This window comes from Saccopteryx bilineata, chromosome 6, assembly GCF_036850765.1.
Source record: "Saccopteryx bilineata isolate mSacBil1 chromosome 6, mSacBil1_pri_phased_curated, whole genome shotgun sequence".
NCBI classification, from domain to species: domain Eukaryota; kingdom Metazoa; phylum Chordata; class Mammalia; order Chiroptera; family Emballonuridae; genus Saccopteryx; species Saccopteryx bilineata.
Window position 1 is genome coordinate 194,440,567 of NC_089495.1, and position 25,766 is coordinate 194,466,332.

The 25,766-nt window shown below is 50.5% G+C and overlaps 1 protein-coding gene across 2 annotated transcripts; it reads right to left on the bottom strand.

The window, feature by feature from the left end:
• Positions 1–15,297: 15,297 nt before the first annotated feature.
• On the bottom strand, positions 15,298–25,766 carry CD40 (CD40 molecule). Of its 2 annotated transcripts, none has more exons than XM_066234996.1 (9): positions 25,648–25,766; positions 22,612–22,690; positions 22,148–22,273; positions 21,275–21,421; positions 20,817–20,910; positions 18,214–18,275; positions 16,537–16,626; positions 16,399–16,427; positions 15,298–15,879 (listed from the first exon to the last, which is right to left on the bottom strand). In XM_066234996.1, exons 1-9 carry the CDS (start codon positions 25,696–25,698, stop codon positions 15,718–15,720), a joined length of 840 nt encoding a protein of 279 aa, XP_066091093.1. In that variant the 5' UTR covers positions 25,699–25,766; the 3' UTR covers positions 15,298–15,717. The 2 variants fall into 2 exon arrangements, with proteins under 2 accessions (XP_066091093.1, XP_066091092.1); XM_066234995.1 differs by having other exon boundaries at positions 16,525–16,626.

The window sequence follows — 25,766 nt, forward strand, 5'->3', positions numbered from 1 at the left end:
TGGAGTGTGCTAACAGCAAACCCAAAGGTCTTAGGATATCTGTGAGCCCAAGGACGCGAGCAGTGTATCCAGGGGTGGAGTCTGCTGCGGAGGCCTGTGTGTGAGGGCCTGCACTAGCCCTGGAGCTGTTTTGAAGATGGAGCCAGGCATCTCAGCAGTGAGGACTGAGTCTTGGGGGAAATCCCTGGGCAGCAAGTGGAGATCCACCCACTTCCCCATCCTTTTGTTCATTCTTCACCCCTCTTTCTGTGCACACAATCTTCTTACCTTTGGTCTCACCCTTCACCACCCATCAGCGCCCCTCCCTTACCTCTGCCTCTTCCTTGAATTGCTGACTCCAGAAACTGCTGTTCTGAACCCCAAGTCTCAGGCACCTTCACAGTCTTCCCTGGGGTGAGGAGGATCAAGGGATGAGGGAGAGAGAAGCCATTATCACCTCTTCCCCCAACAGAGCAAATCCTCTCTGCATCACCCTCCAGGGCCCAGGAAAGGCAGATCGGATTCTGGGGGAAGCCTGCTGCCTTATCTAAGTCTCAGGAACAAGCATTTTACATTTACTCCCCCAAATGTGTTGCCAAATTGCGTTCCAGCCCATGGCTTCCAGCCATCTGCAGAGAGAAATCCAGTTAGACCTTGTATAATAAGTTCCTGACAATCTTGCCGAGGATGCTGGGTCATAAAAGTCTACTGGTTTTATCGCCGGTAACAGACACGAAGTGAAATTAAGTTGTCTTATCAAATTTAGATAATACATATCCCTCCAGAGGAGAAGTCTCTGTGTGGGGCTTTTATGGTATGAGCCCATGAGGGGGACAGAAAGGGGGAACGGTTCTTAGGGATGCAGCACAGGCCATGGGCCATCCTGGAGGGCCTGGCAGGACTGACCCCCAGGAGGGCAGAGTTACTGGCATCCCAGATTTCAGTGTTACCCAGGCCTGGATTTGATATCTGTCTGGCTCTGTCACTTCTATGCTAGGTGAACTTGGACAATTTACTTTACTTCTGAGGGCCTCAGTTTCCTCATCTGTAAAGTGGACATCACAATGGCAGTACCTGCCTCCTGGGTTGTTGTGAGACTTAAATGAGATGCTACGTGCAATAGCTGAGCCCAGTGCTTGGCATGTGGAGAGCACACAACACGTGTTGTCTGTAGTTTGGGAATAGGAAAAAGGAAACAAGGACTGGGCACTGATATTATCTGGTCCATTCTCTTTCCATTTCACAGATGGGGAAACTGAGAGGGAGAGGAAGTGGATACTGGTCATATAAGCAGAGTGGGTGCCCAGGTTACCCTTTCAAGACTGAGCCATCCCAACTTGGGCCTCCTAAAGAGACTGAAGGATGCCACTCTTCTGTCTCTGCCTACGGTCCTGCCATTCAGGGCCTTGCCCCAAGGGATGGACAGACATGGCAGGAAGCCTGGATGTCCCTTCGCTAGAGAAATGGACTTCTAGGACATCTACCTGTACCAGGTTTCCACAGGTCTGCCCAGCGGATCCTGGGAAACTGGTCCCACCGTAACAGGAAGAGGCTGTCACACCGCATACCAATGCCTGCCTGGTGGAATTGACCTGCCTTCCTCTCACTACTGGGATCCCACCTATGGTAACCTCACACTTTGGCATACCTCGAGGGATGGAGAGAGAGCTCACTACCTTACCAGGCAATTATTTCATTTCCCCAGCCTGGGCTGAAGACAACCCAGACTTGTCTGACATCTAAGCTAAGACCTATTCATTCTGGAACCACACCTGCCACTGCAACTTTTTTCAGCACAGCCTGAGCATGTGTGAGCCTATGTATGTTAATGGCTTTTTCTGTGTCTTTCCCATACAGTGAGTACTACAGGGAGAGGAAACTGGACTGGTACAACTTATTCCCAAAGGATACAGCCTGGCATATAATAGGTACTACTACTACTACTAATAACTAACTTTTATTGAGCACTTACTAACAGTCAAACATGAATTACATGCATTGAGTCATGTAATCATTGTAATAACCCTGAGAGTTGGTTACCATTATTATCTTCAATCTATAGAAAGGTGACATCACTTGCCCCAGGTCACACAGCCAGGACATGGTAGAGTCAGGATTCGAACGCAGGCACCGTGAGTCCAGAGTTCTTACTCTTACCTCCCAGATATTCCTAAAGACTATTTGGAGTGAAGGAAGGAGAGGAAAAGAGGGAGGGCAGACCCGGATATGTATATCCATCTCTTCCAAGTGGTCTACATTTCAAGGGGGGGGGGATGTATATTACACATCTCTCTCTCCCAAAGCCCAGAGCTTGGCAAACAGTAGGTGTTCAATAAACGTTGGCTAAAGGACTGTTTCTTCCTCATAGGCACATTTGCTCCAGCCCTGTGCCAAAAGCCTTTGGATGAGGAGCTGAATTACTCATCTCTGTAGAGCTGTCACTAGCCCATTCGGTGTGGGCACAATCCCGTGAATATGGCTTGGCATGGAAAAAAAAGTCTTCCTCTGGCACCAGGGGTCCCAGGTTGGCAGGTGGAGACCCAGTCTCCCGGGGAAGTACTGTTATTCAGCACACATACAGAAGAACTGTCCATGAAAATTGTGCTCTGGCTCCCTGGGGCTTGAACATGCACTAAGCATTGTGAATGTTTGTTGAACGACTACTTGCCAGTATTCGTCTGTCTCCTACCCTTTGCACCCGTAGCCAGTCTGAGTCCCAGGAGAACGATTGGTGGAAGAGCCACCAGCTGGGTGTCACACGGCCACCGTGCTGATGGAGGAGTTTGCAGACATAAGAGGGACAGACAGGGTCAGGCATAATTGGTAAATATTTGTCTATCTAATCAGAGGGCCTTTTAATTAGCAATTTCATCCATGCAACTGGTTTATTTTTTTCTTTCTGCGGGAAGTCAATTAAATGTAACAGATGGAGGAGAACATGGGGATTTCCTTGTTTCCCACCATCTGTCCTATCCCACCACCACCCCCAGCTGGGCCCACACCGCATTGGTGGAGCTGCCTGCCAGTCGTCAGAAGGGGCGGGGCTCAGGGATTGATAAGCAGGAGCAGGGTCTCTGACACCTAGAAAGCCTTCCCTGGTGCTGCTGTCTTGCTGGCTGTGCACACCAGGCTATCGGTACTCCAGGTCCTGAGACCCTTTGCCAGCAGGGCATTTCCCCTTCCTGCCTGTCTAGGAACCAGTATTGTGGAAGATGTGCTTGTCTTAGCTCGCTCTGCAGGCCTGCCCGAAGCCCCTATCCACAGAAGACTCTTGTTGAGTTCAAAAAACCTTTATTGACTGTCTTTTCTCTGTTGAGCAATGTAATGGGTACTGGGGATATAAATCGGGCAGTCCCTGCCCTTCAGGAATTTGTAGCCTGTCAGGGGGAGGTATTCATTTATTCATTCATTCATTCATTCATTCACTTATTCTTTAAATATTTATTAAGCAGCATGTGTATGCCAAGCTCTGAGCCAGGCCCTGACGACACATTGATTAATGTATCCTGACTTTAAATGACTCAGTTAAGCAGAGGAGACAGACACGTAAATCCACACATTCGATAAGTATTTATTGAGCGTCTCGTGATCCAGGCACTGCTCTGGTTTGGGGGGAAAATGGCAGTGAACAGCACAAAGTCTCCCCTTTCTAGTAGGGGAGAGACAGTAAACAGATGGATGTATAACGACAGGGATGATGAGCGATTTGAAGAAAAATAATCATAACATTGTGTAGTATGGGGTCTAATTGAGCTCTGGAAAAATCTCGAGTCCTTTGGCATGGCCTCCAAAGGCCCTGATCATCCAACCTAGCTTTCTCTCCTGATCATTTCTCACCACCCTCTGCCTCTCCGGCTATATTCCAGCCACATCTACCTTCTGGTGATTCTTCCAACCTGCCGTGCACTGTCTTGAGGCCGTCACCCAGACTGGTCCCTGGGCCTGCCACACTCTTCCCCCTATTCTTCGCCTGGTGATCTTTTCAGCTGAAGTGTCCCCTTATGTTCCCGCTGCATCTTGTAAGCTGTTACCTTTTTCTGCTGCATTCCTGCAGCCCCAGCACACCCTGCAATCCTGAATCTCCTCCCTGGGTTGCCAGGTGCTCATCCATCTCGCTCAGCCTGTCTGGGAGCCAGCCCAGGGCCCAGACCACGTCTGTTATGCTCCTTTGCACCATATCACCAGCACCAGGCATTGTGCCTGGCATGTGCCTTATCACCTAGTAACCCCACTGAGTTAAATGGGTGGAGAAAAGGAGAAAGGGCAGTCCACTTAGGGGTCAAGATTGGCAACGACAAGGGAGCTGGAGAGACCCCTAAGCGTTTCAGAGACAGAGAGCAGCCCACTGTGGCTGAACTAAGGGGAAGGGCAGGCACAGAGCTGGAGTTAAGCCTTGAATGTTAAACGAAGGCATCTAGACTTTATCCTTATAAGCCTATAAGCCAACTTATATCACTCACGTTCCTCTTCCATGATTTTGCCAGAGATTTATGTGTCTCCGTACTACTTTAGCTTTTTTCTTTAAATGATCACTTTTTCTCTTTATCTTTTAATAGTAGCTTTATTGAGATATAATTCATGTAGCGTAAAATCCACCCTTTTAAAATGTACAATTCAGTGGTTTTTAGCATATTCACACAGAGTTGTGCAACCAGCACCACTATCTAATTTTAGAACATTTTCATTACCCCAAAAGAAATCCTATACCCATTATACCAATCACTTCTCATGCCCTCCCCCCACTCCACCACAGCTCCTGGCAACCACTAATCTATTTTCTGTTTCTATAAATTTCCCAATTCCAGACCTTTCATATGAATGGAATCACACAATATGTGTCCTTTTGTGATTGGTTGGTTTCAGTTAGCATACTGGTTTTAACATTCACTCATGTTGTGCCACATATCGGTATTTCATTCCTGTTTATTGCTGAATAATATTCCATTGTATAGCTAGACCACATTTTGTTCATCTCTTCATCAGTTGATGGACATATGACTGTAGTTTTCACTTGTGGGCTATCTTGAATAATGCTGCCATCAACATGCATGTACAAGTTTTTGTGTGGACATATGTTTTTCTCTTGGGTACAAGCCTAGAAGTGGAATTGCTAGGTCATCTGGTAACGCCATGGTTAACTTCTTGAGGAGCTGTCAAAGTATTTCCAAAGTGGCTGCACCGTTTTACAAGCCCGCTCTGCCCCATCTAACATATACCATGTTAGAATTTATTGAGCACTCACTGTGTGCCAGGCACTATTCTAAGCACTTTACGTGTCTCACCCATTCAATCCTCACACCCTTCCATTTTACAGAGGAGAAAACTGAAGTACAGACAGGGCTAGCAAGTTGCCCAAGGTCACACAGTGAGTAAATGATAGAGCTAAGATTTCAACTCAGGGTCTCTGACTCAAGTCCATATTACAGTGACAGAGAAAATGGAACCCAACCTCCTATCCTGCAAGAAAGCCTTTTGTTGGTGAGCTACTCCTTTGCATACTTCTAGTGATGGGCATTTCACCACCTCCCAGGTTAGTCTGCTTTGCTGGTCAGGTTGATTCATAAATCCCTCTTTTTCGGTCCTCATAATCTATCTCCCTGTAACTTCTCCCCACTAGCAATGCAGCAGAGGGCTGGGGCGTGGCGTGGTGGCACGTGGGTTAAAAGAAGGGCTCTAGCATAAACTGGCCTGGATTAGCAGCCGTGTAGCCTTGAGCACGTCTCCTCACCACTCTGGGCAGGTGTTTCCTCAGGTGAGAGCCTGCCTGGCTATGACAGAACTGCCTCCATGTTGGGAAGATGGCGTGGCAGGTGCTTAGTGTGTCTCCAAGCCCACTGTGAGCTCTGGGAAAACGGGAGCTGCTAGGGGGATGGTGACAGTCTACCTGGTACAGGCTGTCCACTCCCCATCGGACCCCTAGCTCCTCCCCTCAAGGTCATCACTCCAGGTCCTCAGCCCCAGACCCTGCTGCAGTTTGTCCCCAGCCCACCCCTAGGCTTCACCCTCTGTGCCTCTCCTGCCGGCCCCCTGCAGCTCAGGTGAGCCCAGCCTATCTGCTTCCTAATCAGGATGCCAGGGGCCCCCCTCCGCCCCCCAACTCCCTGCAGGGCCCCAGGAGGCTCCTCACTCATTTCTCTTCCTCAATCAGCCAGTACTCTTGTCCTCTCAGCTGATTGCCCCTGTGTTCCCTGCCAGGCCAGTGCCACCTGCCCAGCTTGCCCCTGACCACCCCCTGTGTGCCCTACCCATCTGGGTCTGTCCCTCAGACTGCGTCTAGGCCTGCAGATTCCTGAGGGAACTGGGATGTGACTGAGGTGTGCCAAACAGGCACACACACACAGACACACTGAAGAGAAATATCAACACACAGGAGCAGGATGCAAAGCACTTACACACGCACTCTTTCAAAGGACATCCACTCTAACCAGGAAAATACACACATATTTCCAAAGAGGCAAAAAGACACACATACAAAGCACCCAGGGAGACACACGCACATGCACACACATGCACGCACACAAGCACACATGCACACACATGCACGCACACAAATACACTCCAGCAGGTGCTCTCTTCGCTCCAGCCTGTGTCAGCGCCCCCCCCAACCTCCCCCCCTGCTTTCAGACCTCCCCACTTCTTAGCTCCTTGGATTGGTTAGTTAATGCCCAAGATCTTGGCCTGAGAGAACACAGATAACAAGGCAAATCTCATTTCCAGAATGAGTCTGCGTCTGGCTTCCCACCCCAACCCCCTGCGGCAAGCCTGGGGCTGCACTCACGTAACCGCCCCCCACCCAGCCTGGTGGTCTGGTGGTCTGGACCTTATCATCCCCCAAAGTCACTGTGCCCCTTCCTGGAGAGGGGAGGCCAAGGGGGTAACCCCAAGGCAAGATCACAGCAAGCTGAAGAGGGCTCGTCCTGCCCAGCGACCCCAGTAGGACCCCAACTCTGTTTGCCTGTGGTTAGGGCTGGCCTTGCTCAGGTGGCTGAATGATTGCATCCAGCTGGCTGGCTGCATCGACATCCAGGTCAGTGCTCAGGATGGATGGGGGTCCCCTGAGAGCTGGATGAGTTGGGGTGGGGGGGAGGCAGGAAGGCTGGAGCACTCTGGGATCTGTGAGTTCCTGTGGGGCCTTCAGCGCAGAGCCCATCCCCTGATTCACCATTATTAGTCAGGCAGGATCTTTGGGGAGGGGACCAAACACTCTGGCCAAAAGGGATGGAGAGGGACACCAGGGCTTTGGGGACCCGCTGCCCCAAACCCTTGTCCTGCTCAGAGGTTGTGGTTCAGCAGTGACACAGCAAGGATGTTAAAGTCCTGAGTATTCCCCCATGGATAAGATGCACCTTTTTTTGAAACTTTTGGGGTCTAAAAAGTGGGTGCATCTTATACAGTGGTTGTAAATTTTTTTTTTCTGAAGCTGGAAACGGGGAGAGACAGTCAGACAGACTCCCGCATGCGCCCGACCGGGATCCACCCGGCACGCCCACTAGGGGCCACGCTCTGCCCACCAGGGGGCGATGCTCTGCCCCTCGGGGGGGGGGGGGGGTCACTCTGTCGCAACCAGAGCCACTCTAGCACCTGGGGCAGAGGCCAAGGAGCCATCCCCAGCGCCTGGGCCATCTTTGCTCCAATGGAGCCTTGGCTGCGGGAGGGGAAGAGAGAGACAGAGAGGAAGGGGGGGTGGAGAAGCAAATGGGCGCTTCTCCTATGTGCCCTGGACGGGAATCTAACCTCGGTCCCCCGCACGCCAGGCCAACGCTCTACCGCTGAGCCAACCGGCCAGGGCCAGTTGTAAATTTTTTTACTTGCATTTCCCGCTTGAAGAGTTGTATGAATTTTATGATGAATAAAACTTGAGTTCAATAACTTTATGTAATACTTTTTTTCAAATTTTAGGCCCCAAAATTAAGGTGCGCCTCATACGTGGGAGCATCTTATACATGGGGAAATACAGTACTTCCAAGCATGTTGATACCCCAACACACCGGTCCCTTCCCTGGTTTTCTCCTCCTTTCCAGAAATCAAAGACTCGACACCTGGCCCAGCAGAGGGCCTCCAGGAACCCTGCCCCTCTGAGGACCCTTCTGATTGGTTCCAGGCCATGATTACTGGTGGTAACTAAAGATGTAGAGTATCACCCAGGACGTGGTCCTGACCCTGACCCACCACACCGAGCTCCCCTGACTCTGGGAGTCCAGAAGCCTGGGTGCCTCGGGACCCAGGAACAGGCTGGAGGGTCCTGCATCCAGCTCTTTACATAAGAGTCTTGTTGGGCAGGAGGCTTCAATGGAGAGTTGGAGGCATCGATAAAACACAGTCCCCTCACCGGAGACCTCAAAGGGGGGGGATGTCAGAGGAGTCCCCTCTCTAGGCCTCAACCACGGGGCAGTGGCCATGACCCTCCCACCCGAGTCCTCACTCTCTCTGCCACTCACACCCCTGAAGCCCTGCCCCACCAGGTGCCTTGATCATTTCTACAGATTTATTTCACAATAATTTCATTTCATCCCTAGCTCCACAAAGATGGATTGGCCAGCAAGGTGATTGGAGATTCTGTGTTGGGCTCATAAATTTGCTGCCCCTCTGTGAAGCTCCCGTGAAGTCCCTGCACTTGGAAGGGGTGAGTGTGACCACCATTCATCTCTCCCTGCCACCTCCGTCGGGGAGAGGAGAGGGGACATCAGGAGAGGGGAAAGCATGGGAAAGGGAGTTTCTCAGCTCTTTAATTACTAGGTTTCTCTCTCTACCTTTGTCACAAAGAAGGCTATTTGTCACATGACCTGCCTTCCCCCACCAGGAAGGGTGGGCCCGGAAACTGTCTGGGGGAAGAAGGGACAAGAAGCAGCAGGGGCGGGTGTCTCCTCTTCCCTCCCCTCACTGGCCCTCAGGAGGCACTGTGCGAGGCAGGACAGGACGGCTTGTCTACAGCTAGCTCCTTCTATGAGAGAGCGCACGTGCACACACATACATCTAACAGGCATGCACACATACACACACAGAATAGTAGCACGCCCACACTAACACCTGCTAGAGAAGAGCTCACGAATGCAATAGCAGAATCAAAGCAGCGTAGGAGAGAGGAGCATGGAACTTGGAATCCAGGAGAGCCAGAAATTGGATGGCTGTCCTGTGTTTCCTCAGGCCACTTACTCAAGCTTTCTGAGCCCCACCTTGTTCAGCTGCAAGAATAACTAATATTCCCTCAAAGGGCTGTTGTCAGGATCAAATGAGCTAATGTGTGAGAGGCCCCTGGCACATAACCAGTAAGCAGAATCATGCTTACTATTGGTCAGGGGTGGGACCTGGGTCACTCTAGGCCGGATAGGAACTCTAGCTTTGTAGCTGTAAGCCTCATCCTGGCGCTCTGATCTTGGATGAACCACTTCCCCTCTCCGAGCCTTGTTTTCCTCATTTCAGCTGAAAAGTACGGCAACTCATGAGGGCTGCGGTGAGGACTGTGGGCATTGGTCTTTAGCACAGGGTCTGGCCATGGTGGTGCTCTGGAGCAGAGGGGACCCTTCTGGGAGTCAGCTGGGCCCCCGGCCTCTGGGCAGGACTGGGCTTTCTCGCCACCGCCCCGCCGCCCCCCGTGGCGCACCCCCTCCAGGGCTGCTGTGTCCTCCTGCTTCTCTTCTTATTAAGCATTAGCCCCCTGCCTTCCTCCTGCCTCAGGCCCTGCATTTCATTTCCCCGGCCCCCCACCCCCCACATGAACACTTCCCTGGGGTCCAGGGTGGGATCAGGCCTCCAATTAGATTCACACAAGGATTCATTTCTCCTTCAACCCCAGTTTCCCAGATCAGAGGGGGACCGGCTGGCAACTCTGCTCCTGATTTTATCCGGTCGTCACTCCTGCCTAATTAGTATTCCAGGGAGAGCTGGCTCCACAGGCCCCAGGATTTGTTTGCCAGCCGGCCAGTTCCCTGTCTCCCCAGTTCAGAGTGAGTAATTCTGTCCCTCCCAGGCCCATTTAAGGGAGTGAATAATTAGTTACATTCAATTAGGCCTCTCGCTGCCACTGTGGCTCCTGCCTTGACTCACTTGAGGGGACAGGTACACTAATGAATCGGCACTTCGGGCACGGTGGGGGGAGGGGTGCGGGTGTTAAACACAGACAGCCCCCCCCCAACTCCTCCACAGGGGGCCAAAGGTTTGGCGGGGATGGATTGGACAGGAGAGGCAAAACTGAGGGGTGAAGGCAGGAGAGGAGGGGAGGGAGAAGGGGGCGGAGAGAAAATGGAAGATGGGAGAGGACGAGTGGAGAGAAAGAGGAGAATTAGAGGGGAGGGGAGCGGGAAGGGACTCCGGAAGAAAAGGGAGAAGAGAAACCGCCTAGAAGTCCCATCAATACGGAGCCCTGACATGCATCAGGTTCCAGCCATACAATGGAATCCTATGCAGCAATTAAAAAGCATGTTGTCGATCTATATTTATTGGCATGGAGAGACGGCTGCTGTATACTGCTAAGCCAAAAAGGCTGCTTACAAAACACTGTATGGAATAATAGCCCAAGTTTAAAAATAGGTTTTGGCACAGAAACCAAGTCGTGGAGGACCCGTAACTTGTGGTTGGCGGGGGTGGTGAGCGGCTTATAGGTGGTCTTGTTTTCCAGTTAATTGCTTGGATGCGGTGTGCAAATCCAGGTCTGACTTTCATAATTAGCCAAAACAGTAACACTTGGTCGAAGAAGGACAAGGGTGAGATGAGTTGCTGGGAAAAGGGAAAGAAATAGTTGGTCAGGGAGCAAGGCAGAAAGCAGGGTGGGGGTGGGGTGGAGGGGGCGGAGACTGCAGAGGGTTGGTGAGAGTCTTGGAAGGAGGAAGAGGCAGTCACGAAGCTGGGCGCCGAGGCCCAGCGGGATGTGCCAGTACGCAGGGAAAGAGGCCCAGAGCCCCAGGGACAGGAAGGGGGATCAGAGTAGAGGAGTGATGTTCCCCCAACCCCCATCACGTGGCCCCACCTGTCTAGGCAAAAGCTGCTCACTGACCTTGCTCAGCCCCTCCCAGAGCCAGACTGCTCAGTAACCTGTGCTGCATGTCCCAGGGAAGCCCCCCTCATGAACTTCCTCCTTCCGCCAGACTTCCAGGACCACTCATGGCTGTTTTTGTGTGTGGGGGTTTTTTTTTGCTTTTTTTACAAATTAAAACTGTATCTCCCACCCCCGCAGGTGGATTTGTAATTTTCTGCGCCAGAATCACTCTGGGGAAGAGAAACCCTTCTGCGAAGAGTCTTTAATAACTTCTGCTGCCCAAGGAATTGGCGGCAGGGCCCCGAGGCTTAAGGGGAGAGGATGTGTGCGCATGCGTGGGGAGTGCCGGCCTGGGAGGGGTGTCAGAGAATGAAGAGGACATCTCCACCCAGGTCAGCCCCAGTCCCAAGGCAATACCCCCAGTCCTAGATTTTCCATGCCTCAGACCCAGTCAGCCAGGCTTGCACGGGTGGAGCCTCCTGGCCGGGGTGCAGAGGAAGGAGAGAATCTGCCTATGCCACGTTACCTCTCAGGGCTCTGGACACTCCCAGGGCCTCGGTTTCCCCATATACAAAACAAAAGTGTTGGACATGATGACGTTCCCAGTCTCTTTTAATTCCAAGCATCTGTGTCATGCATTCTTGGGCTCTCGCCGAGTTTTTTAATTTGGGGAATTGGTGGTATTTAAATATTGGGTGATTTCACATGGAAACGTGGATTCCCAGCAATATAGAGCGACCACCGGAAGGCACTTATAGATGCTGCCCCGCAGAGATGGGCAGAGCCCCTCCATTTTGCCATTCACAGTCTCTGCCATCCCAACGTGTCCTGAGCTGGCCTGCCTCACTCTCCAGCCCCGGTGGGCATGAGACTGCAACCCTGCCCTAAAGGTTAGTTGCTCCTGCTCTGTGCTATCCCTCTATCCTGGGTAGTCCCTCTGTCTTTTAAAGGCCTCCTACCATGTACCTGTTTCTCTACTCGGTAAAAACCACAGGCAGTTAGGTCAACCCATTAGGACCAAATCCCAGCTTATTCCTTAGGTCTTAGCAAGCCATTTAGCCTCTGAGCCCCCCCTGGGAAGTGGGTGCTATAAGAGACTATGCCTTGTGTGGGGTTGTCTATGGACTAAGTGCAAAGAAAGTTCCGAGCGCTGTGCCCAGCACAAAGCAAGCGCTCGATCTGTGTGCACTCTCAGAGTGTCACTGTGCACAAGCATAGCTCAGGATGAGGCCACAGTAGCAATGCTTTCGATGCTATTAAATGAAGGAAGCAGTGGAGAGGGAGAACGGATGAAGTTGCAAAATAGAGGTTGCAGAAGGCTCAGGCTGATGAGCAGAGGAAGGAAAGGTCTCCTCTCCAAAGTAAGGGCAGGATGCCCTGCGCTAGTCGGCGAACGCCAGCCACCAGGGTCTTCGAACGTTACCTTGGCGCCACCCTCTGGGTGATATGTGCATCACACCTACCCCTCCATTCACAGGCAGGAGAGGACCCTAGAGTAGGTTGATCTTCTTCACTGATTTGTAGAATTGGCAAGACCCTTGGAATTACTAGGGCTCCAGCCCTTCATCACACATCCAGGGGAGGGGAGAGCTTAGAACCAGAGAGGTCACAAGTTCCTAGCTGAGCTCCACTTAGAACACAAAACTTGCTACATCTGCTGTAAAGAGCAGTCCCGTCCCTTTGTCAGCGACCCTAAGACACACAGCAGACCCCCCCCTTGCCCTGGGAGATACATTCCAAGACCCCCATTGGATGCCTAAAACTACAGGTAATACCAAACCCTATATGTACTATGTTTTTTTTTCTTATATATAGTCATACAGATGGCAAAGTTTAATTTATAAATTAGGCACAGTAAGAGGTTAACAATAATAAAATAGAATAATTATAGCAATCTACTGTAACAAAAGTTATGTGAATGTGGTCTCTTTCTCTCTCTTTATCTATCTATCTGATAACCGATCTGATAATGGAGACAGCTACTAAGTATATAACGGGTGGGGAGCGTATTCAGTGTCAATATGTTGGACAGAGAGATGACTCGTGCCCCAGGCAGGATAAAGTGGACAGTACAAGATTTCATCATGAAATGCAGAACAGCATGCAATTTAAAGCTTAAGAATTGTTTATTTCTGGAATTTTCCATTTAAAATTTTCGGACCATAGGTAACTGAAACCACAGAAAGCGAAACCGCAAATAAGAGGGACCACAGTACAAAAGTGTACTTTCTAATGCATGAGCTCTGCTGGCTCTTAGGGGGGACTCCTCCCAGAAGCACACTCTATGAGAAGGAAAGTAGCTGATTCAGGAGTTGGACTCCGAAAGCTCCGTGGGAGCGGGGAAGTGAGACAGAGAAGGGACTGAATTGGCCAATGCAGAGGGCTTGACCGGTCTAGGGAACCCACCAGATATTATAGACCCCTCTCCAGATCTGTCCCTCCCAAGGGCAAGGAGTCATTTACCCTCCAGTCTTCAGTCCCAGCTGGTTGAGAGCACTTCGGGTGATTAACTCCCCCAGGGATGCCCTACCTGCCCCCACACCTGCACCAAGCAGGTTATCAAGACCAGGGAAAGCCCCGAGGCAAATGATCCAAGCGCTTGCAATAGGAAACCAACTGCTTATTTAGGAATCTGCATGTCAAGGACGATACTTCTCAAAGTGTGGTCCCTGGACCAGCAGCAGCAATGTCACCTGAGAAACTGGTTATAAATGCAAAATTTTTTAGCTCTATCCCAGACCCAATCAGAAATGCTGGCAGCGGGGCCCAGCAAAATTTTTTTTTTCGATGATTCTGGTACATGCCATGCAAGACTGAGAACCTCTGGCCCAGGAGAAGACGAAGGAGGCACCAATAGCAGCTGCTACGGGTACTGTCTCCATTTGCCAGATAAGGACAGTGAGAGGCTAAAAGATGACAAGTGACCCACAGATGAGAGGTGGCGGAGGTGGTGGGTCTTTTGTCCCCTTCCACCATGCTGCCATGCACAGAAGTGAGGACCTCTAGCATTTGGATGCCAAGGAGAGGATAAGGGTGAGGTCCCCAAGCTTCCCTCCCCCCACTCGACCCCACCACTACTTGATTCCACTTCCTAAACCGAACGTCTCCACCTGGTGCATCCAAATGGTTCTTGAAGCTCTTCTGGGAAGCCTGCCAAGCCAGGTGCCTCTCTCCTGACTCCCAACTGCCCTCACAGCCTCCGTCAGGGACAAGCCCTCTTTACCCCTTCCCTCCAAGCAACAGGACACATTGGGGAAATCCAGTTGGGGAAAGCACCTTTTTTGGGGGGTGGGGGAGTGAGATCCCTGGGTTAAACCAGCCTGGCCTCATCCACACCACGAATTTTCATCTTCGTGCCAGACCTTTGTATGACTCTTCCTTCTCCTTCTTGTCCTACAACCCTCCCCATCCTTTCCCTCCCCTCCTCTCCTCTCCCCTCTGCTCCTACTCCATCTGCTACTGCTCCTGGCTAGGCTCCCCCTCAGTTGGCACAGCAAGAAAAGAGAACAGGATGGTTATTTATATCCTAAGACACTGCTTGGAGGGGAATAGCATCTGACTGAGAAGCGGCAGCTCCCGTAGCAGTTGGGAGGTCAGAAGGCGGTGGGAGGCCCAAGGTCTCCCCAGGAAGGAGCTACAGATTTGGGTTCCAGAGATCAGGCAGGTCTGGGAGAAGCAGCGCAAGACCAGGAGTGGGAAGCTCTGAGCGGTACCACTACAAACTGCTGTGCAACCATAGGCAAGTCACTTCACCTCTCTGGGTCTGTCTCCACCTGTGTTTAAGAGGGAGGGATGTGGGTCCTGCCTGCCTCCAAGGCTGTTTCTGTGAACATGAATGAAATGGAGAGAACCCTTTGCAAACATGGTGCCAATGTCAGCACACGTGGAGGGGTACAGCAGCCTGGGGACATTCTTATTTATCCTCTGAAAGTGCCCTAATTCTGTGAGCCTGACAGCAAATTAGGCAGCTCCTGTCACCCAGCATGTCCACCCCCATTTTTCTTTTTATATGTTTGATGACTTTTTAATTACATAGGCAGAATGTGAATTCACTCTCCTTTTAGGAGAAAAAAAAATGCCTTATGGGAAAGTCAAATCTTCTCTTACCAACCCCCCTTTCAGAACCTTCTTCCTCAACCCTGACATTACAAGTCTTCTAGCTGTGCATTTTCTGTGTCTCCTTCTAGAACCTTTGTTATACCTACATATACACGTATATTGTGTTTATACACATACCTGCAGGTAATAGATCATTTTGTTTGGGGGAATGTACTTTAAAAATTTTTTTTTCCATCATTCTGCAACCTGCTTTTTTTTCTTTCCATCACAGTGTTGTTGAGATCCTGTTGCATAAATATATTATAATTTTATTTAGCCAGTCCCCTGTTGATGGACATTAAGTGGCTTCCAGTTGTTCACTGTCACAAACAACATGGCAGTGATGTTCATGCAGATGCCCCCTTGGGCTCATACAACCCACCATGATGCATCTCTGGCCACTGAACCGCTGGGTTGGAGGCTTTGATGGCATTACCATATGCCTCCCTCCAAAGTTTTGCCTCCATCTTTAAAAGCAAGCTTGGGAGATCGAATGGGCTCCAGGCTGAGTGGGAGTTTCCCGAGGTGAACTGTTTCTGAGCCACAGGGTGCAGGCACAGGGGGCTGTGCCCGGCACCAGTGCCCCCCTCTCGTGTCGCAGCTGCAGCTCCGGGCTCCCCGGCCACACGCACTTTGTCCACGCTGCCACGCTCCTGGGCACACACAGCTCACTGTCTCTCCTGCACCGAGATGCGGCTCTCTTTGCCATCCTCCTGCGTGACTGGCTGGCACCCAACTAAGGTTTCCTGCACCGGAGCCATAGAGCGGGGGCCAGGAGGGTCCTCCTCGGTCTCCACAGGATCTTGCCCTTTTCTCTGAACATAGAAGACCTGGAGGACCAAGGGGTGAAGTTACCCTTAGAAACACCTCTAAAGAACCCTTCCCTCGAAAGGGATCCTCCCCAAGCCCCCTCCCTTTTCCCATAGCCAGCCGATTCCATGGGTGCCTCCTGCCCCCTGCTGGCCACACTGCCGGTGCCGAGAAGCTTCCAGTGGGTTCAGAGGGCTATCCCTCCAGTCTGGCCCATGGGCCCTGAACCAAGACCCCAAAGTGGTTCCCCATATATTGAATGGCAGAAAAGGACAGCAAATGACACCATTGATTTTGACAATGGTGCTGGGGCAGCTCTGTGGGGAGATGAGCTTTAAGAATGACAAAGATTGGCACTGAGGGGGTGGGGAGACACTGGGGCATAAGGATGGGGACAGAAGTGGGGTAGCCAGCCCTCCTGCCACCCCACTGGGCCGGGGGGCAGACCCTAAATCAGTTTTACTGCCATATAGGTGACAATGAGTCAATCTTCTTTCCAGTTTGCCAAAACTCAGAGCCGGTTCCCATGGGTGACCTACCTTATCGCCTGCCTTCTTGGCCATTTTTCCTTGGGAGAAAAAATATTCGTGAGGCCAGATCAGGAAACAGGTAGCCAGTTCTACTTTACCTTCTCCCCCTCCCTGCCTCCTGCATCACCTCCCCACCTGTGGACTCACTGGTACAGGCAAACACCAACATAACAATAAACAGGACCGCCGTAACGATGGGGATCAGCACCAGGGCTCTCATCCGATTTCGGACCCCACCTGGAGAAAGTAAGGCTTCAGCGATGGCTCCCACCCCACGCCTGCAGCTGCTGCACCTTGGCAGACTCTAAAATCCTTCCTATCTGAGCTCAACCACAACAGAGCTCTCAAACAGGAAGCCTTGATAAAATGTGGCCAGCAGATGTCTTTAGTATGACCAGCGTATTTTTCAATTTTTTTAAACATTTTAACTTGGGGAGATTGCATATTTAAAATCTAGGTCTCTGGTCTCTTAGAAATTTGGAAGACCCAGCCCCAATGGGCCAGCAGTCCCAGCTGGCACTCATCAGCCAGGACTGGGTGGTGGTAGCTGTCTCTACTGCTCACCACACTCCCCACCCCTCCCTACTCTCTGCCCAATGGCCGAGGTCCAGCATCGTTTATGTCTGCACCGTTGCCTTTGTTATAGAAGAATGGAGGGGAAATTAAAGAATTTCTTGTATCTAAGTCTCCATTCCAAACTGGGAAAATGAAAGAAAGACCAAGGGGCAGGGCAAGGACTAGGGGAAGGCATACCCCTCCGGACAAAATTGAAGGGGCACCAAAGAACACAGCAATCAAGATTAAGTAGTATTTTAATGTCATGTTTTGAAAAATCAAATCATCAAACTATGACCTGCAGGCTGGCTGCCTGCTTTTTCAATAAAGTTGTATTGGAACCAGAGCCAGGATTAGGCTGAGGCAAGTCAGGCAGGGTCGTGCAAGTGCAGGGTTGGATCGTGTCCTTAGTAAAAATTTGAACCTGGCCTGTGGTGGTGCAGTGGATAAAGCATCGGCCTGAAACGTGGAGGTGGCTGGTTCGAAACCCCAGGCTTGCCCCATCAAGGTCACAAGGCACATACCAAACACAACTACTTACTATAATTTGATATTTCTGCCCCCCCCCCGCCATTTCTCTCCCTCTCAAATCAATAAAAAAAATTACATTTTGTTCATTTGGAATTTATTTTTTGGGTTAATTTTGATTCTTTTTAAAATATTGCATCAAAGTGTTATTTATCCCGATGACTGCATTTTTCTGGCGCCCTTTTAAATCCCGTGCCTAAGGCAAGGGCCTGGCTCACTTCACTGCAGTCCCAACCCTGCCAATGGGAAAAGGAACAGTAAGAAAAAGCAAACAGCGTGCATTTTTCTTACCTCTGACCTTTTCGCTCATTAACATGACCTCCCTAGCCCCTGTAGTTATTTAAGCCTGTGACCTGTGTGGTAGGCCAACCTCCTCATTCTGAAATCAAAACTGAGGCCCTGCAAGGAAACTGTCGCGCCGTGCTGCTACTTGAAGTGCAGGGTGGCAGCAGAGCTTTGAGGGAGCACGTCCAAAGTGCAAGAACCCACGCCAGGCACTCATCCCGGCCTCCTAAGGGAGTTGCTTTTCTCAGCCCGTTTTACAGATGAAGAAACTGAGGCTCGAGGGGGCCAACGACTTGCCCAAGCTGCACAGGTAAGTGGCAGAACTGAGATGCCACAACTCCAAACTGCCTTCTTTTTATACTTCGCCTCCTACCCATTGTTTCTGTGTGCCTCAGTCTCCCCCTTTAGTTCCCTGCCTTCCTGGCCTGCCGCCAAAGCCCATGCTCCAGGACTCACCACAGAGAACATCAGTCTTGTTAGTCCCTGCCCGCTGCTCCGCCAGGCCTTGGATCTCACAGCTGTGTGCACACACACACATACACAGAGTGAGAAAGAGAGAAACAGACATTAAGTGTCCCCAACCATGAGATTTCCAACCCCAGAGGGAGACCATCAACAACCAACAAGTCTAGGTTCACTGAGCACATATTATATGCACCCTCCGGTGCTGGTTATGATGCAAACGCTGCTTTTATGGAACTCATGAGTGCAGAGAAAAGATTATTACACATCTTGAAGGGGAGATAATAGAAGAGTCTCTAATGAATGCCAAGCACTGTGAAGTAGGCTAAAGTGAACTGGGAACTGCTCAAAGAAGAGATGAAATCCCCAGTGGCTGGAATGGAGAGATGATCCCTTCCGTTTAACACGGGGTTTCTCAACCTCGGCCCCACTGACACAGGGAGGTCACATAACTCTCTGTAGTGGGGGCTGTCCTGTGCACCGTAGGATGTTTAGCAGCATCTCTGGTTTTTACCTACTAGATTTAAGTGGCAGCTCCCCTTCCCAGTCTCATCTCCAGATATTGTCGAATGTCCCCTGAAGGACAAAATTGCTCAGTTGAGAATGTCTGGTTTAAGGGTCGTCCAGAAAGACTTCCCTGGGGAAGTTACATCTGAGCAGGCCCTAAAGGATGTAAAATTTAGAGCAATGGTACATTCCCTCTAAGCAGGACAACATGATACAGAGGTTAGGTGGCTGACGTGCCAGATGGTGTTGGAGAACCAGTGAAGATTGCGTCTTTAGAACCAGATCACTGGTAATCAGCCAGGAAGGTTTGGACGGGATCCAGCTGATGAGTCACAGCAGCATCCAATCACATGGCTTAAATAGTGAGAGGACTCAGTTGGCCAGAGAGCTCACAGGAGAAATTACAGAAAAGCAGCCAGCCAGGAGGCCATTGCAGGAGTCTAGATATGAGAAAAAGACCCAGTGCCAGGAGAAATGGTGGAGAATGGTCAGAAAAGGACATTACAAAGGTTGACGAGCTCATAAAACACTTCTACATGTCTTTTCCTCAAGCCTCATGAAACAAAGGTCATTCCCATTTTCTAGATGAGGACACTGAGGCTCAGACAAATGAGGGTCACACACTTGCATAAGGCTCACCCTTTCGAAGCTGCAATGAAGTTGAAACCTAGTGCTCTAATTCTACTGCCCCTATGTGCCACCAGTCATTTTTACCAGTAAAAATTGAGTACCTACTATGTTCTAGGCACTGTCCTGGGCATAAAGGATGGATCAGTGGAAGGAAAAAAAGCCAGGTCTCTACATTTAAGAAGTTTGCAATCTATTGGAGAAAGGTGGACAGTAAACAAATAACCAAGTGTATATGAGATGCTAGTTTGTGTGGACAATACACGTGTTTGCACATGTGCGCGTATGTGTTTGTATATTTCTCTATGGAAAGACATCCATGGGACAGTGGCTGCCTCCAGGGAGAAATGGGTGGCTGAGGGACAAGGGTGAAGGGAGACATTACTACAGGCCCTTCTGTGCCTTCTGTCTCACGTACCTGTCTTACCCATTTTGTAAATTAAATGTAACAAGTCAGTGGGGTGTGTGTTAGAGGGTATTCCAGGCAGAAGAGTGATGCAGGAGGGCAGGTACCAGGATGGAGAGAGAGGTCAGGAACTGGAGCTGGAAGGTCAGAGGTCAGGCAAGAGTTCTAGTTTTGTTCTAAAGGCCCAGAGAGCTGTGAAACATTTTAAACACGAAGAGAGCAGTGCTCCAAAGTGAACTGCAGAAGACTCACGTTGGCGAGCAAATGGAGAACCAGATGAAGAGGAGAGAATAGAGGAGGGGAGGTCAGTGAGGAGGTTCAGGCGTCATCCAGACCATGGTGACGAGGTCCAAGTTAAAGGCAGCACTGAGATAGTCAGAAGGAGTCCCAAAACGTCTAGAAGGCAAGATGGACAGGAGCTGGTGACTGATTTGGGGTTGAGGGGGGCGGGGGGTAGGGGTGGAGAACCGTAGAACAAGCGCCCAGAGGCATGGTGATGGCATTCATAGAGGGTGAGGGGAGAATAAAGGTGAGCCCGTTTGGTGCCTGTGGGTCACCTGTATGGAGGTGTACCCCTTGGCAGTTAGACATGACAGTCTGGGACCCAGGAGACAAATCTGGACGAGATGTTGATTGGGAATCACCTGAGACAAATGGTAGCTAAAGCCACGAATGTGGACGAGATGGTCGGAGGCTGTCGAGGTGATTGAAGAATACAGCAGAACAAAGGCCTAAAAAACCAGCTAAGGAGGAGGAAGGGGGAGCAGGGAAAGGTATGAGGAAAGCAGGAGAGGTGTCACAAGGTACCAAGAACAGAGTTTCACTGTGATGGAGAGATAGATCAACACTTATCTGCTATTACCAAGAGAAAGCAGAACAGAAAATGTGGGAAGATGCCCACTTGGTTGCTTGCCCATGAGGTCACTCTAGATGTTTGACCAGTGTGTGAGTGTGTGTGGGGCAGGGGGACGGGGCTGAAGGGCAGGTGGCCGGATAGAATGGAAGCAGATCCCATGGCCCTCTTGGGACAGGAAGAACAAGGGATGAGTTCTTCTACCTTGTCCAAGGATGACACTTTTCAAGAGCAGATGACACGTTGGAGAAGAAGCCGACCGGGCAGGGTTCACAGATGGTATCCGAAACCTCTGTAGCTGGGAGGGAGAAGGAGGCGTTCAGCATCACAGTGGACCACCTGTCTGGCTCTCAAAAGAACTGAGAGGCAGGACAGGAAGATCTTCCAGCTTTAAGCATACTTCCCCCAGCATATGGCCTCCCCCAACTGCTGCAGCCCCTAGGAAGGCTTCTCCCACTGCCCCCACCTCCAAGTTAGATGCCATGGCAGGAGGCAGAATGAAAAAGGTTCATTTTCTGCTCCCTGTAGAGGACATACTGATGCGGGCTGCAGTCTCCATTCCCTCCACTCCTGGGGCCGCGTGCCTATTGTCCAGCCCCTCACCTCTGTCCCTTGGCCCCTCTCTCCTGCCTCTAGAGCTGATTCTCAGACAGGCCACTTACCCCTCTGCTGGACCCCGAAGCCAGGGGGACAAGAGCTGTGCAGAATGCAGCGTTCACACGGGTTGCTGGCACAGTGCTGGCCTTCATCACATATGCAAGTCCTGTCTGTTTTCGAAGTGCCCTCCCTCTTGACCTGGAGTCCTAGGTCTGTGCAGAGATGAGCAGGATGGATGGGAACCCCTTGCTGGCTACTCTTGGGGCCCCTCTCCTCATACCTCCTGCTCTTTTTTTTTTTTTCTTAGACCCTCTTCCAAGTAGGAATAGTGATCAACTATTTAACAACCAGTACAATAAAACGAACAAACAAAAAACAGTACAACCTAGACTCCAACCAATCAAAACAGACCAGGGCTATTAAAAAAAAAAAAAAAAAAAAAAAAAAAAAAAGGCCCTGGCCGGTTGGCTCAGCGGTAGAGCATCGGCCTGGCGTGCGGGGGACCCGGGTTCGATTCCCGGCCAGGGCACATAGGAGAAGCGCCCATTTGCTTCTCCACCCCCTCCCTCCTTCCTCTCTCTCTCTCTCTCTTCCCCTCCCGCAGCCAAGGCTCCATTGGAGCAAAGATGGCCCGGGCACTGGGGATGGCTCCTTGGCCTCTGCCCCAGGCGCTAGAGTGGCTCTGGTCGCGGCAGAGCGATGCCCCGATGCCCCGGAGGGGCAGAGCATCACCCCCTGGTGGGCAGAGCTTCGCCCTTCGTGGGCGTGCCGGGTGGGTCCCGGTCAGGCGCATGCGGGAGTCTGTCTGACTGTCTCTCCCCGTTTCCAGCTTCAGAAAAAAAGAGAAAAAAAATTTTAAAAAAAGAAGGTTGCACTATGGAGAATGAGCTGGACTGTGAGCGCAGCTCCCGAGCACCCCTCCCCCAGCAGCCACGCACTGGGGTCACAGTATCTGTGCTGATGACAGTGTGTCTCTCTGTTCCAGGTCTCCAGGAATTCGCCTTCACTGCAAGGGGAGCAGTCCGTTTCAGTAAACTCCGTGCATTCATTCACCAGTTTCTCTCCTGGAAGGTATCAGGAAATGAGGCTGCTCCAACCAATTCAATGAGTTAGACACCTACCAAAAACTGATCAGGCTGGGCTTTAGGGCAGAGGGTTCAAAGGTGACAGCATCAGACCCTTCCAGCCTTCACAGTTGGGGTGGTGGGGGGAGACATGGAAGATATAGGAACCCTAGTCCTGGGTAGGCAGAGAGAGACCCAGAACATTCTGACAGCAGTGCAGGGATGGGAAATCCCAGAGGGCATTTAAGACTCGAGTTCACAGATGACACTTTGGGGCCCTGCATCTGCCAGCAAACCAAGAGGGGTCCCACTCTGGGGCTAGAAGGTTGGCATCTCACCTGGAGGGCACATATTACAGCACTGGCCTTTTGTTAGGTATTGGTTTTCTCTGCACACATTGGGTGTTTCTGGGTGGACCTAAAAACAAAATTGGGCAATTTGAAGGGATCTTGAGATCTCTGCCGTGGTCTCCTTGGCAGGAAGGTGAAAACCAGACAGGACAGAGGTTAGAACTAACATGGAAGTCCAAAGCAGAAAAATGGAGCCTATCTGTTATTTAGTGTATCTGTTTTTAACTAAACTGCCAGCTGATTGTAAAAACACTCAGAGAATCATTCTGGTATTTAACAAAGCGATTGTGCTGGAATCTCAGAATAGCCTCTGAACTAAACAGATCTTCCTTTTGGCTGGACTCCTGTGTCTTTCCTCTTCACAAAAGCACGTGAGGACCTCAGTGCCTCCCCTGGAGTCCTAACAATGGCTGACTGCAGCTGGTCCTAGTCCTGGTTGGGGCTATATTTAGCACCTGGCCTCTTCCTTCTATTCTTCTGCTGCCCACCCCTGCCCCTCTCCAATCTCCAAGCCTCATCATATTTTCTCCCTCCGATCCCTTCCTCACAAAATGCCAAGAACTTTGTGAAGCTGAGAAGATGAAGTCTAACTCTTTCACTTCATAAATGGTGAGACTAAGGACCGGGGAGGCTGTCACTTGCCCAGGGTTTCACAGTGATAGACTCTGAGTGAGAATTCAGGTCTCAATACTCTTTCCCTCTCTCCATCAGCTTGGTCCTCACCCATATTTGTACTACCTCTCGGTACCAACCATGCTATTAATTACTTCTCATTAAATTAAATACATTTCTTTTCAATGGAAACCTTATATCATTGCCATGAGAGGAGAATCAGTCTCACTTGTCATAAATAAAAGGTAAGCCTAAAAATAAATTTGGCAGAAACAAAACAATGTTATGAAATCCCAGCTGATTGCTATGCTTGCCAATAGTCCCCCACCCTAGGCCTGCTCTTAATTTTTGTTTTAAAAGGAGGATTAGCAAGAGCTTGAGAGGTATAAACTATATTCTATCTCCAGAGACTTCCTCCTTAAAAAAAAAATCAGAAGGATTTTAAACAGAACCGTAAAGTGAATCTCTGTTGTTTAGTTGTGGGTGGGTGTGCTCCTTACAATCATCCTACACTTTGGGAACAGCCAGTGAAAAGAGCACAGGCAGCTTTGAGAGACAAACAGATTTAGGCTCCAACCTTAACTTTGTAACACATACTAGTCATTTTGCTTCTCCTAAGCTCAGTTTCCATGCCTCTAAAATGGGAGTAATAATATTTGCCCTACAGATTAGGTTGTGAGGATGAGAAAGAATACATGTATGTGGCCTGGCACTGTGTCTAGAGCATAGTAGGTGTTCATTAAACGGCAGTTTTAGTTATCATACATATGTGAGTATCTGCTTGGATACCTAGCACTCTGGCTAACTGGCCGGCTGTCCAGGATCCAGCTTAATTGGTGGCTCTCACTCAGCCATTACTTACAGAAATGCATCTTACTCCAAATGGGGAAGGAAGTAAAAAAGGCTGCTGCCCCTACCATTGCATCACAACATTCATCCTGTGAATTTCTCCCTGCAACACTGGGGACCTTCCCACCACACTCCCAGAGCAATGAAAATCTTTTATGCTATTTTCAAACACGGGAGAAATACAGCTCCTTCTCTGCACGTGTGTCAACCCCCAGTTCCCACTCCTTAGCTTCAGTCCTTCTGATACAAAAGAGTTCAGGACCAAGGCTTGGAGACTCTCACCGTCTGAGAGGCAGGCTCAGGAACCAGGCAGATGAAGATTTACATCCAGGTTCCACCTACCTATGAGAATTTTGGCAAGACATTTCCTCTCTCTGAGCCCCAGTTCGCTCCTCTGTATAATGGGAAGTTAACAGAAATCAGATGGAGAACACATGAAAAGAATTTTCCTCGGAATCTGACACACAGGAAGCTCTCAATAAATAGCAGCTGCTATTATTGTTGTCACAACCCAGTCTCTACCTAGAGCCAAAATTGTGAGTACGCTCTTGAGAAGTCCAAACAACCCTTCACCCTCCTTCCCCTGGCTCTTCCTCCACTGCTGCCTATAAGAACGCTCCTATTTCCAGCTCCACCCTCCTTCTGCCTCCTCTCTCCCTAAGAGCTTTTGCTTAGAGTGAAAATGAAAGTCCTGGGACCAAAGCTTCCCCACTGACTCTTCCCTTGCTATCCACTCCATGGGTCATTCCTGCTCAGGTTTCATGTGCCAGGAATTACAGTCCTTGAAATTAGGGAGAGGAGAGAGGGTTTGGGATGAGAAGGTAAAGGTACTTGGGGGGTTCCCAGCCTCCAAAATGAGGAACTACAAAAATACATTTAAACAAAAAGTGAGACAAGTGTGGGCTTCTGAAAATCCCGGAGATACGCTTGATGGGGCATATCTGAGCTCTTCTGGTATCCGGTGAAACATTTTCTTGGGTCTCATGAACTGTTCATCTCCCCAGGAGGTCCCATCATCTTAAATTCAGGCTACAGAGACATAGCCTTGAGTATTCCTCCTCGTTTGGATCACCCCCTGTGATGCCCTGTAAGAAGGCAGCCCCAACTGGCAAGGAGATGATAACCACTCTCAGACGCTGGCATCTGTCCACACATGAAAAGGGACAGGAAACCAGCCAGACCCGACGCTTCCCTTGGCCTGTCTCCCTTCTCACTTCTGTGTGGCCAGCCTCGGAAGCAAACCCAGACGCCAGACTTCTGAGCAGATGAAGGCTTGGGGGTCCCCAAAGCCTAACCCCATCCACGCTGTCTAGACACGTTTCCTGCAGTGCCCCCGACTTCGCACCCTCTGTGGGCTACCTGGAACTCCAACCTGGGAGGAGAGAGAGGCAGCCCACCTCATTCAGCTAGGACCCCGGGGTACCTTACCTGGCTTCCACCCTCCCTTCTTTCCCCAACAAAATCAGGTAGGAAGGTCCCTTCCCCGAAGTATTGCTTCTCTTCCCAGTCTCCTATCTGAAATCCCAAACTCCCCCGTAGGGTCGGAGCGAAAACTTAACTCACGGTGGTCAACAAACAGCCCAAAAGGAGACAGCGCAGAGGCAGACGAACCATGGCGAGGTAAAAAGCAGGCGGCGGAAGGAGCGGTCGGGATGGGGTCTCTAGTAACACCCCGGCCCGAA